The following is a 19,101-nucleotide window of genomic DNA, read 5'->3' on the forward strand; positions in this document are numbered from 1 at the left end:
TTTCTTAGCTCTTGGCTAATTTTCTTGCTAGTCCTTTTCAGAATTTCACTTGACACAGTGTTTGCTGGAAAACTGACTTCTATCATCTACACGTATGTAAATATTAAATTAACTATTAATAATCAAACCCTTTATTGGGAAAATTTAATTTCTCAAAAGTTTTTTTTTTTAATATTTAGTGAATTATTTGAATTACAACATAGATATAAATACATTTATTTCTGAAATGCCAATTTTCCTTCACTGTACTGTGGAGTAATACAGACATTATAATAAATTGTATTTATATAGGACTCTTTCTTTTATTGTCACATTTAGTACCCCAATTTAATGCTTTATGTGACCCTAAACTGTTAGGCCTCTAATCAAATTTACTTGCAAACTTATACTGCTGTACTAAATTTTCTTATAGGCAGTAGAGGGACTAGAATAACTGCACCATAGAACTTGGGCCCTGGCTAATTCATCTCCTCTCCATGTTCATGAAGGTTTACACCAAGACTCCAGGGTCTCTCCACTACCATCACTCTCCTCAGTGTCTAAAGTCATGTTAGGTTAGGTGGTATCTCAGATTTTGAGTGAGCCAAAAAGTATTTGTATACATTGTTGTCTTGGTGCCTCTCTCTTGTCTGAAAGAGGTATTATTTAAGCACTGTGTCTGCAGGACCCTTCTCACCATTTTCATGGATTATAATCATTCTTTTGCCATTTGGAAAAAGATACTGTAGCATCAGTACAAGATCTGTCATTTAGTGTGATAGCTTCTGCCCCCCAACATGCTCCGCAAAGCAATGTGGCACCCCCCATGATCTTGCATCCTACCTTAACATCCTAGATCATGATTTCCCCCTACAGTTTATGCAGAGGTCACTTTATATATTATGACAAGAGATCGGTCACTGCATTGAACTTTGAAACTTGCGTTTAATAGGTCTCTTTGTATTATCTATGTAACCAATTAACTTTATTGGTGGCACAGTGAAAGTGTCTGGGGGTTCACACCTCAGGTCCTCCCTGCGTGGTAGCGCTTTGAATAGTGATAAAAGCACTATATAAATGTAATTAATTATTATTTAAATAGTATGTTGCATAGTTTTTTGTATTTGTGCACACTGTTGTCTCATTTGCACTATGTGTACATTGTGGGCCTTGAACTTTGCCATCTCATCATTCTACACAGTTGTATATAGTTTAGATGACAATAAAGCTTACGTTGACTTTGAAATAACCATTGATTATTACATTTAGATCAATGGGTTCTATGCTTTAAATGATTTTGTAAACATACGATTTTTTTGTCTTATTTTCATATTATACATAAAGATTTAGCTTGCATTCACACACATGTATAAACTATAAGCTTGTATTGGGAATGAGCTGCATAAAGGCACATTTGAAATGTTAATATCCAGAGAGAAAGTAGAAAACAAGATTTTTATTTTTTTGCTTTTTGCATTTTTCTATAAAGGCAAAAGTCCAGGAAAGAATCTACATTTCAAGATGTGTGCATTCCTGAAAAAGACAAGTATGTGCCGAATGATCAATGTAAGTTTCATAAAGTTCTAAGTTCAAACAATACTAGTAGCAACCGCCCATAATTCTACAAAAGGGAAGACTAAGAAAATGTATAGCAAGAATTACCTTGGAATGTACATTGTGACATTGCTTTGAAACACACCTTATGGTGAAGTCACATGAAGCTTCTTGCAATAAAAACTGCATTATTAAATAAAATGCACTGCTATAAATACGCAATCATTCATTAGTTTGTCAACCAGCTAGTCCGGTTCAGAGTTGTGAGGAGATGGAGCCTGTCAGTGCAATATTTGGTACTAGGTGGTAACCAACCCTGGATAAAATTCTAGTATGGACATCAAACCCTTAATATGCAACATTCATTTAGTGTTTTTTTTTGTTTGTTTTTTTTTTAAATCCAGCTTCTCTATTTCAAGGGTGAGAGGATCAGCAGCAACAGAATTGGACTCAAGATAAGAATCAGTACAGGAAAAAGAATGACACTTTGATCTCCACGTTACTTTAAATACTGTATTTACTCAAATATACCACACACATTTTTACATTTCAATATCTATGAAATCATATTTCTTGGAATCAAAGGCAACAATCAATCAACATTTTCAGATGTTGATAATCAGAAGTTGAAAGAGAAATATGTGATCTATGGATCATCATTTGTACATGCATGATCTTGGTCTTATGTATCTGCCTTGTTGCCATGTCTGTAAATATACAGACATGTGGATTCCTTTTGTGTTGTAACTAATGGTGAACCCTAATTGTTGTTTAACATGTCTAAAAGATTTCATTATGATGCAGCACTGAAACAAAACAACAAGGTGTTATATACACAGAGAAGCATGGAAAGAGCACTGAATAGCTGATGTTCTGTTTAAAGCAGTCGAGATCGTCAAAATATGAACAGTCGCATAAAATCAACGCACAAGCTGGACAGATAATTTGCTTAACACGGTATGCACCATGCAAATGACCATTTCAAGTGTAAAACATAGCCCACATGGAGACTTAGAACCTAAGCATTTAAAGATAATAGACAGCATTTTCAAATCTGCTCAGCCCATCACTTTGGGTGTTGGTGGAATATAAGGTCAAACCGAACACCATGTTGTTGAAGTGGTGGCACCTTAGAATCAAATAAATATAGTATTTGCTCTATTATTTTGAAGAAATCCAACTATTTATCTGTAGTACCATCCCACATATACAGTATAGCTCTCTTCCACTATACAAGATTAATTAAAATATGTATTTTGTATTAAAGTTTAAATGTTTCAGAACGTTTAAATAAATGCTATGGCTATCAAAGAGTTCAAAATATAACCCTTAATCACTACATAGTTTCACTTTAATGATATCCATAATATTACTTTAACAAAATACAACTTTATTTGCCACAGTAAATTGAAAGTGTTCTTAGCTGTGAAAACAGCTTAAAAAGTGATAAAGCCGGCTAAATTAATTATTATAAATTGATGCAACATCTGGCCATTGTTTTTGCTTGGTAGCCACAGCTGGATAACATAAAAATTCATTTTGAAGTCAAGCAGGAAACGGGAGACACAAATGTAAGAAACACCAGTCTATCAAAGTCTTTTGTTAATAAACACATGATATGTAGCAGATGTACATATACAACAAATGTTTAAACATTCTTGGATGTTGCTTGGTATTATTGTTTGCACCTGTATCCATCACGTCACAATCTCCAGTACTCACCTCCTCAGGAAATTCCTCTCCCACAAGCGACATAATTAGTGATGTCTTCCCCACTTTGGCTAGAAGGAAAATAAACTTTCTAAATACTAGTCATTCAACATTTTACTATATTTTGTACATTTGCTTAAAATCCAGCTTAACAACAATGTGATTAAATTGATAAATGCTTCAGCAAATGAAATTGGTTTACACAAAACATAAGCCTCAAAGTCTAACATTAAACAGCTATGAGTGTCTGAGACTGTGAACTAAAACTCTGTCCAAATTCAACAACACTCACTAAAGTCTCATTGTTGTAGAAGTCTTTCGGTTTACCACAGTAAGCAGGAGTACACTGAGAATGCTTCACTAAATTTGTCTGTTTGCAGTCATGCCCAGTGCCCCAGCCCTGCTGTTCAACAGCCTGATAAGAAAGTTATCTTAAAAACAAATACAATATTCACGCCTTGCTGAGGTACATAACTCAGTGTACTAAATTTAATTTGATAGGATGTTCATAATAATGAGCTCTTTGCAAAAACAACATATTTCCTGATTTTATATTGGGTCATTATTGTCACGTATACAGTGAAATTCAAATACACTTTCAATTTTTTCATGCCTACAGTCAAAGATAATTGAATTGAAACAAAATGAATATGTGACTAGATTGTGTAACAAATATATAAATTATTTACAAATAAATCATGAACCATTTTATTTAAATAAATTACTATTTTATTGATGAATTCAGACTTATTGGAGAGCTTGAGGAATTCTGTTAGGTCTCACTGCTACCATCTGGTCCAATTCTAAAGGCGAGCTATGAGTTAATGACCACCTGAGACCTGGAACTGTTTCTTTTCTGTGGAATTTGGGGCAACACTCTCTGGAGGTAATGCACACACCTAAAACATTAGTCATGACTGGTGAATAAAGGTATATACAGGACAGCAATGGCAAAATATACATGTTTTGGGAACATACTTATAACAGAAGCAAAATCAAATCAATTTTATTTGGTCACATAGAATTATACACACTACAATATGTAGTGAAAGGCTTAGTTGCTGAATTCGAGACTTGTGAAAGTTAGGAGAAAAAAAAAAAGACAAAGAAATATAAACGCTCAACTGTACAAATATGTGCAATGACAGCAATACATCAATATTTTAAAAATGTACAACAAATAAAAAACATAATATTGGGGAATATTAACTCGTTTTCTTTCTACAAAGTTTATAACAACGGGAATAAAGAAACAAGAGTAAGAAGTACATCAGGTATGCTGATTTCCACTTTCTGGAACTAAGTTAGGTGTATTAATATATTATGGTGGTAGAAAGTGGAAACATGTATGTTGGTGACATGAAGGCAAGAATTCCACTGTACTCTGTACATATGACAATATTACTGGCACTATCAGTGTGTGACAATGAACATCCCTAATTTTAGTTGACATGCTGTTTAAAATTTAAAAAAAATGACATGCTAGACGACACATCAAAAGGCATCCATTTATGGGAAGTTGGGCTCAATCCAGGGGACTCAAATCCCTGAGAAGAATGATTTCTTAATGGGAGCAATGTTCTAAAATGGTAAGAGGTCCCACTGACAGGTGGTCTTCTTCTTGCACATCTCAGCAACACTAATGCTAAGCAAGTACTGCCAAAGATGTTACGATGCTCAGCCATCACTGACACATTATTGGATCTGATCAAAAGTAGCAGAGACTCCCTGAAGCAGAAAGATCTTAACAGCATCAGGCTACACTAGCTCCAAAAGCTAAAACCAGCACGGATCACATGCTGTTCAGTTCTCTAATTTTGCTGGCACATATCCGTACTGGCATTGTCCTCTGAGTGACACCTATAACAGGTGGCATTGTCCCATGCAAGCCCGCTTCTCAGTTGGCTGCACAACTGATGCTGTCCTTCGAGCTTGGTAGAAGCCTTAATTAATGTGGCAGTGCCCCAGTGGGGGCGCTGCACCACTACCTGCCTAATAAAATAAGCTTGGAGGCAACAGTTGCGAGAGCCGTATAATCACTTATCTTCTCCGCATTCCTGACCTAAAACGAACGTCGAGATGAAAGTTTAATGAAAGTCACACTCACGCTCTCCCAGCAGGAGGATCCTCACGTCCCGCTTCATTACGGCATGCACCGCAGTTCCACTCCGTGTATGTCGATCACTGACCCATCCTACTTTCCCTCTCCAAGGAGAAAAACGAACAGCTATCACTTCTTCCGGTCGTTGTGCACGCCTCGGCGGCGGCGTAGACGTTTGGCGGGCAGACGCGTGCGTGCGTACGTGCGTACTGTATTAGGTTAAATGGTGTGGGCGGAGCGTTTCTATTGGAGGCGCTGTGTGTAAAAACCGCGACCCCAAGCGGTCGTAATTTGCTCTACAAAATGTATTGAAATAAAATATCTGTATTGCCAGCCTTCCCCCAGAGAGTGACATGGTTTAAAAATGAACAGAATATACATCCAGCCATTTCTAAACATTAAATCCGAATTAGTGTATCCTGTGTACATGAGGTGCCAATCCACCCATGCCAAGAGGTTTGAGCAGGGCTGTCCAACTCAGTGGCACCCGTCTTTCATTCCCACCACTTTTTTTAAATTAAAAGTGAATTACAACTATATTTGTCTTAAATATCATGTGCGTTAAAACTAAGTTTTAGGAAACTTTTTCTTTTCTTAACCTACAGCCAGACAATAATGAGGTGCAAACTGAGCCAACAAATGAGCAGCTAACTAAGTGGTCTTAAACTCAGTTAATGGAGGGTCTCCATTTTCACTCTAACCAGTTTCTTAGTACGACCGAATTTTTGGTGTTCATAAAACAGGCTAATCAATTCTACAGCTTGTTAGCGGTCCCATTTTGCCACACTAGGCATTTCTGAAACTGTTGATTTTCTTCTTTTTTGAAAACACCATGAAAATATGCTTGTAGACCAGAGCATAGATCGTTATTTCTTTGACATTCACTTTTTCCCTTTCATATATTTTATTGAAGCAGATGTATGATGACCACATGTGGTAGGTGCAAATGAGATTAAGATTTAAAAAAATCCCAAATACATCACAACTGAGTGTGCACTTTGGAAATGTAATTTGGAATGGTAGTGTGGAGAAAAAGGTAAAAGAATATTTAAGAGGAGTCAAAACAGAACCATATTCTTGTCTATATAGAAAAAGTGTAAGGAAAAAGCATTACTGAAAGAGTAACATCACTTCAGATGTAATAATTTTTTAATGCAAAAAGAGTATTTGTAGAAAGAAAAACATTTTTCTTTCTTTAATTCAAATCAAGTTTTCATTTCAAATCCTTTCTAAAGACAGAGCATGAGTATTATAAACATAATCCAAAGAATGGCCAAATACTGAAAGTATGGTTTGCTTTTTTGTTTTAAATTTTTATAATGTAATAAAATAACTGAGTTTTCAAATCTAAATGTTAAAATGTTTTCCTTTTTGCATACTTTTCTTATAGAAACTATTTCTTAATTTAAAATTAATTAATTTCAGACTATAGGTTAAATTCACTAACATTGATATAATACAGATAAAATAGCCATAATTTTTTTTACAATTAAAAATGTGTTTTCTTAAATAAAAATACTGAAAAATATATATAATACAAGGGTTATAGTTTTCCCTCCTCAATTTCACATAAGAAACTTCTCATTAACATTCTTCAGTGTATTAAAGTGAATAATTATAAAATGGCATCTTCAATTCTAGATGAGAATATTTTCTGGGTGACAACAGGCATATTACCATATATTTCTAAATAAGGAATTTAAACATTGTTTTGCACACAGGACAGCTACTTCCTTAAAATTTTCCCAAAATGTATTAAAAGTAATATCAAGACTATCCACATTTGTCATACATTAGTTCATTTCAATACAATATTACAGCTAATTCTGGCACCCTGATCACAGCTGCACCCAGTGGTACTAGGACAGGCTCTAGTCTCCTATTAGCATGTGTTGGATTAAAGTGGTGTGGGAATATTATAATAGAAAACAGCAAATATTTAGGGTAACTATTACACCATATACTTCCGAAATGTCTGCAAGATTATAAAACTAGCCTTTTTCATTAAATAATTGCTTCATCAACAAAGTATAATTTTTGATACATCCACTCTTATCTCCTTACATGTTTTGTCAGGGTTTACTTAGGATCACCCAGAGGGGTAGTCAAAAAACATGAACTCCTTCCCTATAAATTTTATTTCATGATTAATCACACCTTATTACTAATGACTTATTAGTATCAGATTAGACAGCAAGTAACTAAAGGGAAAACAATCACAAAATCTGAATGAAAAAAAGGAAAGATGTGGGGGAAAAAAAACAGCAACTGAAGACAAGAACACTAAATTAAAAAAAAAAAAGCAGAGAAAACAAAAAAGGGGGAAAAGTGGTACACAAAACAATACAATTAAAAACCAAAATTCTAACACTGATGACCAAGAGCCACATCTTTAATCCAAAAATCCAAATCATGCAAACAAAAGTAAAAACAAAACCACAAACTCAAAAAGGTTGAGACTTGAAATGGGATGCAAATGCCTCAGTAAACGTGTGTGGTTACATGTCCTCTCTTATTTGTCCTCAGATGCTGCACTAAATGAGTCAAAATTTGATGTCTCATTCCCTTTAGCTCTAGCCTTAATTAAGAAAGCAAGAACAATTAAGTTAAAAGTACAAAAATGTTAAGCAGAGAGCTCCATCAAAACATTGACACTAAGCCTGCTTATCTATATGCAGGAACCAACCCTGGATGGGTTTTCTAGTTTATCACACATAAAGCCCCACTAGTAGATAATTTTTGAGTTTAAAAACTGTTATGCCATATTTGGCAAAATTAGGATTTTTATTTTAATTAGAATCTTTACTATAGAGTATGACATTTATGGGATGAAAATAGTCTTTAAATGTAAGCAGTTAGGAAAATTAGACTTATTTTTGAATGTGTAATCTTATTAAAAGTTGCATTTCAGAAAAAGCATAGACATAAACTGTGTTTTATTAGGAACATGAAAGAATAAAAAATTTAAAAAAAACCGAACAAATGCTCATCATTTCAAAAGTTCTCTTCTGGAAGGAAATCAGAAATAGGTGACAAACTAAGCATTTTTTCTACTTCATTCTGCTTGTCACGAACAGTATGGGTTTAATGCAGCACTAGTAAGCATATTCTTTGGTTGACCATCCTTTTAAATGCACCTGTTTTTTTATTTTAATGTGTTTCAGTATGAATGCAAATGATGCTATTGAAACAAAGAAATGCAACAAAGAAGTGTTAGACAAAGAGTGTATTTATCTTTAAAAAAATTGCACATATTACAAAACTGATTTAAAAGATATAAAAAATTATATTGCAAATAATCAAATCTATACATAGTGTGCTGATACAGCTAAAAGAAGAGTAGAAAGATGGCAAATTCAACATTTTATACAAATGACTTAATTTTTTGCATAAATGTACAACCTGTGCTCTTTTGCAGACCTTCCTTTGCAGCCAGGTTCACAGCTCTCTGGAACCAATTGACTGTTTCTATCCCAATCTGTCATTTAAATGCAAAGATTCAGAGACAGTCAGAGCCAACTGAATTAGAACTTGATGCCAGTCTTGAAAAGACACACTTTAATCAACTGTGTGCATCTAACCTATAAAGTACCTTGTTCATGGTCCTATGTTAGCTAGAAACTCATAAAAAAATAAAATATGAAAATAAATCTTACAATGTCTCATTTTTACAGATTAAAATGATTGTCAGCAACATTCCACGTCATTTTTTAAATTCCTGCTTCTGTCAACCTCATAAATGAGAGAAATTTCTCTGCAGCATTACATACTGGCAAAGTTATAGCTTAGTAAAAATGTATGTATAACAAAAATCCAATAATGCATCTTTTGAAAAATTCCAATATGGAATATTGCCTTTAAACCATCAATCCCACTGGCTACAAGCCTTGGACATCCCAGAGTAAAATTTCATTATAAGCAGAGGTGAAGAGCTGTTTGCCTGATGGGGAAAATCTGCAGATATGAAGGGAGTCACTATGGCAAATGAAGTCTTGAAACCTTCCGTTTGTTGGGTTGATTAGCTTCAAGAGACGTTCTAAAATGGGGGGGAAAATAGAATATTTACTTTTTTATAACACCAGTACATGCAAATTTAGTCTCAAATCCATTTACACAAAGTACACTTCAAGCTGCATAACTAAAGATTAGACATAAGTCATTGATGATTTGAACCTGTGGGACATTTGCTGTTAGATTACAGTCTTTGGTCACTAGGCAAAACTACCTGACTAAAAAGAAGAGACAGGCAGGCAATAAAAATCAAGCACAAAAACATTTTTCTATTAACAACAGAAGCCATATGAAAATCTGCACCAAAGAACAAATTAAGACTTTGTAGGATAAATTTATAGAACAGACTGAAGGGAGTAAAAACTAAGGACCAGTTTTTCTAAACAGTGGAACAAAAATGATGTAACATTATTAATGTGACCTGCTATGTCCCTCCATGTGTCCTTCAGCCACTGCAAAGTTACCATGTACAGTATTTAATTAAAGTAGTCAGCTTAACATCTATGAGCATGCTATACCTTATACAGAGAGGAAGAATGACAAAGTGAGACAACTTTATTACAGGATGCTTAAATTGCTATATGTTCCATCTGCTACTGGGATCATTATAAGAACAAGTATGACAAAATAAGGCCTGTTCTTAAACTGTTGTATTGGTTTCCAGTTAAATAGAAAGCAGATTTCAACATTCTCTTTGTGTATGCGACTCTGTGCCCTTTAATTCAAAACAAAATATAATCTGTAAATTCTATGGCGGTCACAAGATGTGAATTTCAAATAGCAAAGATAAAAATTGCGACGATAAATAAGATAATTTTAGGAGGTAGAAACTTTAGTTACAAGTTACACACACACACATTTTATAAAGTTGTGGAAAATTTAATTAACAAATGCTGCTAGCCCTATCCCATTCCTTTTCTTATCAGACAAACTCTGACTTTTCTAATTTCAAAGAAGCATGCAGAAGAAAATAATCAGGACATCACTGTGATTTTTGACTTTTACATCTATATACAAAGACACAAACACACATACACAAAGTATTTTAGCAGGTAGGGCGAATATCAGGCACTGACTGGCTAAACTTGGAAAAAGACCTTTAATCCAGCAAAGATATACAAGAATCATTTTTAAGATGTAAGTCATTGCTCTTTCCGGCATAAACAACCAGTGAAAGTATAAAGGTCATGAACAGGATATTTAGTAAAGCTAAACTTGCCAGAATTGTCTAGTAAGAGACAAAAGTTTCAAACCTGTCATGATCCACACTTTGCTGAAAGTTTATGGAGGGCAGGAAGGAGTGTTTTAAGTGTTTTCTCAATCCACTGGATAGCGGTAGAGGACTCTAGGAAGGAAAAGGTGGAGTCCAGCTGCAGACGTTCAAGTGTAAACAGTATTTGTTCTGTAAGTCATGTATGGCTCACTAGCTCAGGAAAGCAAAGTAAACTAGCACCATAAGGGGGCGCTCAAGGGAGAATTTCACAGGACTTGCTGGTATCATTTGTAATCTCTGAACTGGTTATTACTGTATGACTGTTTCAGAAATAGTAACCATTTGCACCATAAATCCATTGCTGGCCAAAAGTCCAGTGAAGCTTAAGTCTGAATTGTAGTGTTGTCAAAATGTACAATCTAGTAAGGAGAAATTGTGGCCAAATATTTGGAGGTCTTCTGTTAGTGCTCATGTAGTGTATTTTTGGATGGTTGATTTGCAGACCAGCCATCCAACCAGGTTGACAGGGTTCAAAATGCTTTAAGGTTTGTTTGATTATCCAGTATCTTACCTTCTGTTAATTTCTTTATGATGATTTGAGTTCTCACATATTTACCACTTTCTTTAGAAATGTCTAATTTTCACAAAAGAGTATCAATTGTTTAATTCGATCCAGGTATGGTCACTCACAGGGCATCCCTTGCCACATTACAAATACATTTAGAAATCTGCTTAATCCAGTTCAGTGTTGGAGGGAACCAAATCCTATCCTGGCAGCACTTGGTGCAAGCTAGGAAGCAGTCCCATCCATTGCTGTGCCCAAATTTGCCACTGAATGTGGTGCAAGTTTCTGCAGACCTTATTAATGAAACAAATGTTAAATTCAATCTGTTACAGTGGTGGGATGGTGATTAGGGCTGCCATTTAATAGGTCCAATTCTGCCAATTCTGGGCTTTCCTCCAGATCTCCAAAGACATACAGGTTAGATTAACTGATGGTTAGATGAATTGGTCTGTGAGAGGTTCCCTTTTGCCCAGTGCTACCCTGGGCCACCATGACCTTGTGTTGGATTCTCATAGGTATGGGATTAATTTTGAATGGCCTTAGTGTTACTTGTAATAAATATGATAAACATAGAAGGAGAATGATTATGAAAAGTAGCTGTGCCACAAGTATAAAGATTTTAGAAAACCTTATACAAAATTGTATGTAAATATATTTGGAATAAACTCAGGAGTTTATTGTCCCAACAATAAAAAGAAGTGACACAGCAAAACTGTCAGTGTTAAATTGACACTGGTAATATGAAAGTAACCTTTAAAAGCATATATAAAATTATTCACTTAACATATCCAGAAAAGAATGTGATTGCATGGTTTAGAAAGAGAGTAGAGAATAGAGAATGTATAAGAATAAACAGAAAATAGGATGCAGATGTGGGAGGAAGATTCATACAGACATGAGAACACCATGCAAACTCCACACAGACAACAATTAGCTGCAAGAGTTAGACAAAGGGCACTGGATCTTTCAGGAAGCAGTGCTAATACTGTACCACCATGCCACTCAATTACAAATTTTCTAATTTATTATTTCTACTTTAAATAAATACTTTGGATTTTATATTTTTTTCATATGTCCTATGTAATATTAAATTTGTTTGAATAAAAAATTAACATGGACAGTAGAAATAACCACAATCAGGATGGAGACTCTGGATTGAGCAAATCTGAAGCTATATCATTGTGAGGAATTACTTGCAGAAATATTTTAATTATGCTTATTTAACACTGGATCCTGTTTAACCCAGCTCCCTAATTTAATCTCTGTATGGCTCTGTAAAAATGCATTGATTCTATACCTTGCATATTTTGTGTGACGTTTCTAATTTTATCTCTTTCATAAAATCATAACACACTTGTGTCTTATTTAGCACATGTTGGATATACAGCCTCTTGACAACAAAAGGCAGGTGTAAAGACTTACCTTGGCATCCAACTGAAACAAGATTGCCTTTAGGACAGATGCTTAAACATGTTGACCAATGGGTAAGTGCAATACTCTTGATTATCTACAATAAAGAGACAGACAGTAGATATAAGGGGACAGTGATAGAAAATGAGATGATATTAAATAATCTGCATTTATTTCTGAACGTAGAGCTAACATTTCTCTGTTTGGTATTACCACCAATATTTCCTACTTAGAAAATAGCTTCAAACTATTCAATCAATTCCCAGGCTACATGTATAAGGAAGCAAGTCACTCTGTAATGATTAATACAAGCCGAGAACAACAGTGTGATGGAGTTTCAACGACAGCTATTTGGTTTAAGCAAGATTTCCTTCACTTTTCTCATAAAAGCCACAGTGCAAAGTTTTATATTTTAATGGAACTTTGGTACAATAATCATTTTACTCCAACACACTGCTACCTTTCTTCTGACATCTCAATCAACAATGCTTTCTTCTGACATCTCAATCAACAATGAACTACAGCTCAGTGCAAGCAAAGGCCAATGTAATATGCTCTATATCTACATGATGCAAAAGTCTCTGATACAGTGCAACCAAAATATACTTTGTGATTAATTTACAGTAGTAATAGTTTGAAGTCATGGAGTATGTATACCTGCTTCTCATGAAGGCTGTAGAAGGTGATCTCTTTCTCCATTCCGTACCCTACATAGAGAAGCACTCCAGGGTCTGAAGGAGAAAAAAAAGCAAGGCTGGGAGGTAACCAGTCAGATTCCTGAAAAAAAGAAAATAAATAATGAATGTGTTCATAGATCCCGTCAACACCTTTAAAACAGCATCCACTCAAGTTGAAAACTAATTTTATATTCTCCTTTTCAACTTATATAGCCATAAAAGCCATATGGTCTTGCTTGTTGAACTCATGAATCAAAATTTAAAAATGGAAATGTAGAAATAACAGGGAGTTGGGGCTTTAGTTTGACAGCCTCTGAACCTATTAATTATGTGTCAGCTAATGTGAAAAATAAGTGGCCCCATAAAATGAACAATTTTTGAATTAAGTAAGTTTTTGTTTTTTTTTGTTTTTTTTAACCTATGTCACGTGCACTTTTTAATATTAAAAATTTCTTTACTGTTTTGCACTTGTTACTCTGTATAGGAGGTGCTATGTATACATAAACTAAAACAAAGTGGCTGTTACATCTGCTTTACATTAATAACATGTAATTATTTAATTCAGAGTTTCTTGATCAAACTTAATATTATCCTCATTTTCAGTTTAGGCTATTGCCATACTACATGACTTTCAGTGGGAGGGAATGTCAAAGGTTTCAGATCTTGTCACTTGTGGATATTAGATTACACAACTGGAAAACGCAGAGGATGACAAATTACACAACTTTCCAGCAAAGCTTCAAATTTCAATATTGTGACTACCACATTCTGGCAGGCAATAATGTTATCTCACAGCTCCAGTGCTGTACAAAGGCTTTCCAGGTATAGCAAATTCAGCTTCAGTTTCTGTCCTTTTTTCTCTTTTTCTACTCTGTCACAGTACAACAGACATAAGACAGATGAAACTGTTGTCTATTTGTACATTCCAAAACACTCACATTCCTTATTTATGTCTGCATTGTATGCATTGTACCTACAGGAGACTGTTCATTGGTTCTCAGCTCTTGTGCACACATAGCTAGTCCCCACAACATAACAAAAATTAAACATGTTTGATTCCTCACAATTATATAACTATCAAATCAGACCTGGATAACACATTTTTAAAAGAAAATAGGAGTCCTGGTTGCTTGCTATTTTGCTAAACAGTATTTCTGACTCTGGTAGCTTTTTAGAAAATTAACCCAACGTGATTATTTAACAAGCTGTAAATACTGCAGTTGGGAAAAGGTAAATGTTACTGCTTCTAGCAGCTTTAGCAGCAAAGTACAGTTTATCTTTGTAAAGTCCAATAACAGACACAGGCCTGAATAACAGTGTTGTAGACAGTGAGGCCATTGCAGGAGATAAGGTGCACCAAACCTTGACAAATCCAAACAAATGATTCCCTATAGGGTGTTTTATTTTATTTGGTGCACAGACATAATCATAAAACCATTCATTTGCATATTACTTTTGTTACCAGAAATGAGGCATAAGCCTTTCTAGAAATGTTTAACTGATGTTTGTTAACTGTGCTAGAAGTTGATTTGCAGTAGATATGATACTGCCTCTCATTAAATTAGCTTGTTACATTCATTGCAGTACACCTAAGAACAAAAACGAAAGTGAAGTTGACCCAATATAAAGTTTTAGATTACCCATAGGCCCCATAGGGGTCTTAATGAACACAAAGCTAGTTTGTTTTATACAAGGTCATATTATTCACATATCACTTGTAGCTCTTAAGTGTGTCTAGAGAACAATGAAAAGAGGAGAAGAGTCCATCCCATATTATTATGCAAGAGTTTACCTTTTCAGTGGAAGGAGCAGGGAAGCTCAGCCAGTCTAGAAGCTCACATTTACCCTTCTGCCAGTCTGCAACCCAGATACTAACACGACGATCTGAGCTCGAAGCCAGCCATACTTCACTTCCTTCAAGTCCAAATTCATTGTACTAAAAAGAAAAAAAAAAAAAACAAAAACAATAATTTTACAGGGCTTAAAGTGCAGCAGACAGCCCAGAAGATGTACCCAGATAGTCTGGATTCTGCAACAGCAAAGTACAGAATTAACCAGTGATGGAAAAAAAAAAACCCTTTGACTTGGAAAGTAAAGCTAGTAATACCCAGACCAATTACAGACAGACAAACAAGACTGATACTGTAAGCTGTCTTACCTAACAGTGATATTCACCTGCGGGCTAAACCTTACTCAAAGAGTCATGTCCTTCTCATATAGTATTAAGGCAGGTCAACTGACTAACAAAAAAAAGAGCTAAACATTCTAGAACCCTGAAATTAAATGACAGTTCACACAAGCCTCCTTGGGTGACATGCCATTGACATTAACATAAGTAAAGTTTAAAAGGTATATGTGAACTACAAGAAAAGTATGTACAGGTATATGCTATTGTCATTGTATTTTTTCTTTGTGGAATGGACATGGAAGCACATATCTCAATACCCAATTACATTTAATTGAATTCAACATTATTAACACAATAATAGTTTTCTCATAGCTCTTTTACTGCACATAGACTAACTGAGAAAACTTTAATTTACGGCTAAACACTAAAACATTCACTCTTGTACAAACAGTTTTAAGAACAAAGTTTAAATGGGGGTTACCTATTACGTCAATTATGCTTTTATCAAATAAGAGAAAAAACTGTCAGTGGTTCAGTTAAGAACCTTAAAAGATTACACTGTATGCAGTGTATTTATGGACATGTCTGGGTTACTACTGTTTTGAGCCTATTTTCTTGGAAAAAAAATAATTATATCCCTACCTGTCCATTTGTCAAACTGTGAATGCAGAATGTCTGCAATCAATGAACAAATTTTAATGATCCAGACTGAAGAGAAGGAATATGTAATATTTAATACAAATTGTGCTTACTCTTAAACAACATTATTTTTTACATAATTTTTAGAAAATATTAGAAAAGACTATTTCATGGACACATGCAGTGCCTCAGCCAGGGGCCATTCAATAGAACATAATCAACTATGAAGAATAGTTCTGCATCTTCTTTAAATGCAGAAGTAATATTGTGTCTGGTTCAGCAAGTATGCTCACTTTCATACAGTTTAAGTTAATATGATCAGCATATTAATTTGAGATTTCTAACTGTCATGAGTAAACACTCAGTTAACAAATGTTAGCAAGTACCTTTATGATCAAATTTAAACACCATCAGTGCAATGATGATGGTCTAGAATTCCAAAAAACAGTTTGGGACCTAAACTCATTCCCTTTAAGCTCTGGATTTGCACTTCTAGTATTTCAATAGGCAAAAAACTGTCTGTCTGTGTCAAATATTAAAGAAATGTATAATCTAAAAATAGCACAGTTTATCTTGGAAGATAAAGCCAGGTTCATATCTTAAATATACCACTCCACATCCAACTTGTTGCTTTTCAATATATTTAATTAGTTACAAAATTGTTTAACTATGTCAGAGAAATACTCCAGATAAACTGTATGAAGAAAACATGCCCTTCCATTCACTACGAGCACAGAAGTTGTTTTAAGCTATAAATATACACTTACTTTAACAAAATAGGTGTATAAGTTTTCACTTGTATCCAAAATGGTGGGAAAGCAAGGGTGTATGAAGGTTTGTGGAACTAGTTTAATGCTTTGTCAGAATATTTTAAATTAGATGAAGAGTGGGTACTAGGAACATTAGGTTAGTACAAAGCATTATTGGTTTCTTTTCATGCCACTTAACTACAAATACATACATTTTGTCACTCTAATGAAAAGCCTGAAACTGATCTTAAATTTCTTTTTTGTCTTTTGGCAACTCTGCACAAATTCTTACCCCCTTTCTTGCACATTGAATACTAGTAACTGCTGCTCCTCTGTGATCAGTGATTAGACGGATAGTCATTCCAGTTTGATGGCTGTTCACAGCCATAAGGCCATTTTTACCACCAGAAAGAACAACCTGACCTGAAAACAGAGACAATATTTTTTTAATGAAAAGGTCCTGGTTAAATTGATTTAAACATAAAACAATATGCTGGCTCAATAACCAGTTTCAGTGTTAAGAAATTTCAAATATGGGAGCCTTCATGTCCTTTTGATTACACAGAAAATCACCTAAAGTACTAGCAAACAAGAATTCCTGCAACAACTAAGAATGAAATTAAATTTGATAGATAACTTAGAAGACCAAAAGACTTTAAAACATGGACAAAATGCATAAGTGGAAAATTATGTTTAGTATGAAGAACCAAAGTGTTTACAAAAAGGTGTGAAACATCAGGTGTAATGACATGTTACGTCTTTGAAGTCTAATTACTTTTAGCATCTAAGTACAGATACAGTTAAAGGACAATCAAGAAAGAGCTCTGAATATCAGTGTCTAGTGTGTACACCAATCAAGTTTTAAGGCCATGCGTATTATCCACAACTCCCACGTCAGCCTGTATTTTACAAGATAAATGTTATTTAAATAAATAAAAAAAAAGTGCAATCTCTCAAACTATGTAAGATTGTGTATGGCATAAACACATTTGAAATGTGTTTCGTTCACTATAATTTTTATAATAACAATTTGGTAAACATTAAACATCATAAAATAAAGACGGCACAGTGTCCCACATTAGCAAATGAATTTAACTCAAGATGCGTACATAAGGTCTTATTTTCTCTCATAGATAATTGTCAAATCATTTGAAATGAAATGGGAAGGGGGATTATTTCAATAAAATACCACAGTGTTTTACATTGTATCTTTTACCGCTGATAGTCACTTGGTAGTTCTTCTAGTTTCTCAAGTGTTTAGATCAGGAGTCCCCAACTCCGGTCATGGAGGGCCCCAATGGCCGCAGTTTTTCATTCTAACCCTTAATTAGTGCACTGTTTTTGCTGCTAATTAACTTCTTCTCCAAGAATGGAGTTGGGGAACCCTGGTCTAGCTAAAACATACTGCGATAAAGAATTGCCCCAGTAGCAAAGTCTCATCTTTGCTAAAACCCACTACCTATAGAGACATTTTAAAACACTGCAATGATGCCAATCACTTTTTAAAAGAAGAGAACAGACAGTGTAGTTGATCCTATGGACATGTAAACTCAATTAAAGTAATTCACTTATAACATTTTTCTTTAATTGTCATATCATGGACTTATCCTTAACTTTTAACTCCCTTCACCGCTGCAGATGTATGCTAAAAACAGTCCTACTGAAACATTTTGACCTAAAACAGTCAAGCTAAAATGAAGTTCCCTTTACCTTCACATAAAACAGTTTATTGAGCACACTTGCAAATCATAACAAATCCATTGAAAGCTTAATCAGTTCTCCACTAGCAAGTGGCTATCACACAGCACATAACAATCTTTTTCAACTCAAAAGATTTCAAAGTGTTCTTTCTCAATAATGTGGATTTCTAAAGCACCTTGAATCTAGTCACGTGAGTTTTGATCATAAGGTCATAAATGAGTTACCATCAACCGAGAACTGGATGGCTGTGATCTCATCTTGATGGGGGTGTAGTTTCATTTCCATCTCCATGGTCCGTATACTGAATAAACGAAGAGTGCCATCACTGTAACCAGCTGCAATATGCTTGCTATCTCTGTGTGTCTGGGGATGCACTGCTGGCCTCCAGGATATGCACAGACAGCTCTGCAGATAAACAAGCAAAACAAATAATAAAATCTGTTATGTAATTAAGACCTTTTAACACTTCATATTTTTAAAATGTAACACCTGCACTTGTACATAAACCTCACAAATTTTTAAAAAGTAAACATGCAATTTCACATATCAATTTAAAATATACTATAATTTATTAATGTAGCGAATAAAACACCTTCTTCCATAGTTCCTCTGTTGTCTTCTCTAATAAAAATGACAACACACTTCTCTGTGATTGTTCCCATAT

The 19,101-nt window shown here is 34.6% G+C and overlaps 2 protein-coding genes across 5 annotated transcripts in view; both read right to left on the minus strand.

Moving 5' to 3' along the window:
• The window catches only part of rhot2 (ras homolog family member T2), a 52,001-nt gene extending 46,490 nt beyond the window's left edge, over nt 1-5,511 (minus strand). The window contains exons 1-2 of one of the 3 annotated variants that reach the window (XM_039775450.1): nt 5,351-5,509; nt 3,256-3,314 (exon numbers count right to left, since the gene is read on the minus strand). In XM_039775450.1, the coding sequence (XP_039631384.1) occupies nt 3,256-3,314; nt 5,351-5,387 (96 nt within the window). In that variant the 5' untranslated portion in view covers nt 5,388-5,509. Of the gene's footprint in view, nt 1-3,255; nt 3,315-5,350 lie in introns of all 3 variants that reach the window. The other 2 variants (XM_039775451.1, XM_039775452.1) reach the window with 2 other exon arrangements.
• A 3,073-nt stretch (nt 5,512-8,584) lies between these two features.
• The window catches only part of wdr90 (WD repeat domain 90), a 65,946-nt gene continuing 55,429 nt past the window's right edge, over nt 8,585-19,101 (minus strand). For both annotated transcript variants that reach the window (XM_039775164.1, XM_039775163.1), the window contains exons 38-43: nt 18,662-18,842; nt 17,029-17,159; nt 15,013-15,156; nt 13,201-13,320; nt 12,556-12,640; nt 8,585-9,380 (exon numbers count right to left, since the gene is read on the minus strand). In XM_039775164.1, the coding sequence (XP_039631098.1) occupies nt 9,223-9,380; nt 12,556-12,640; nt 13,201-13,320; nt 15,013-15,156; nt 17,029-17,159; nt 18,662-18,842 (819 nt within the window). In that variant the 3' untranslated portion in view covers nt 8,585-9,222. The remainder of the gene's footprint in view (nt 9,381-12,555; nt 12,641-13,200; nt 13,321-15,012; nt 15,157-17,028; nt 17,160-18,661; nt 18,843-19,101) is intronic.

The sequence above is a fragment of the Polypterus senegalus genome, chromosome 13, assembly GCF_016835505.1.
Source record: "Polypterus senegalus isolate Bchr_013 chromosome 13, ASM1683550v1, whole genome shotgun sequence".
Lineage (NCBI taxonomy): Eukaryota > Metazoa > Chordata > Cladistia > Polypteriformes > Polypteridae > Polypterus > Polypterus senegalus.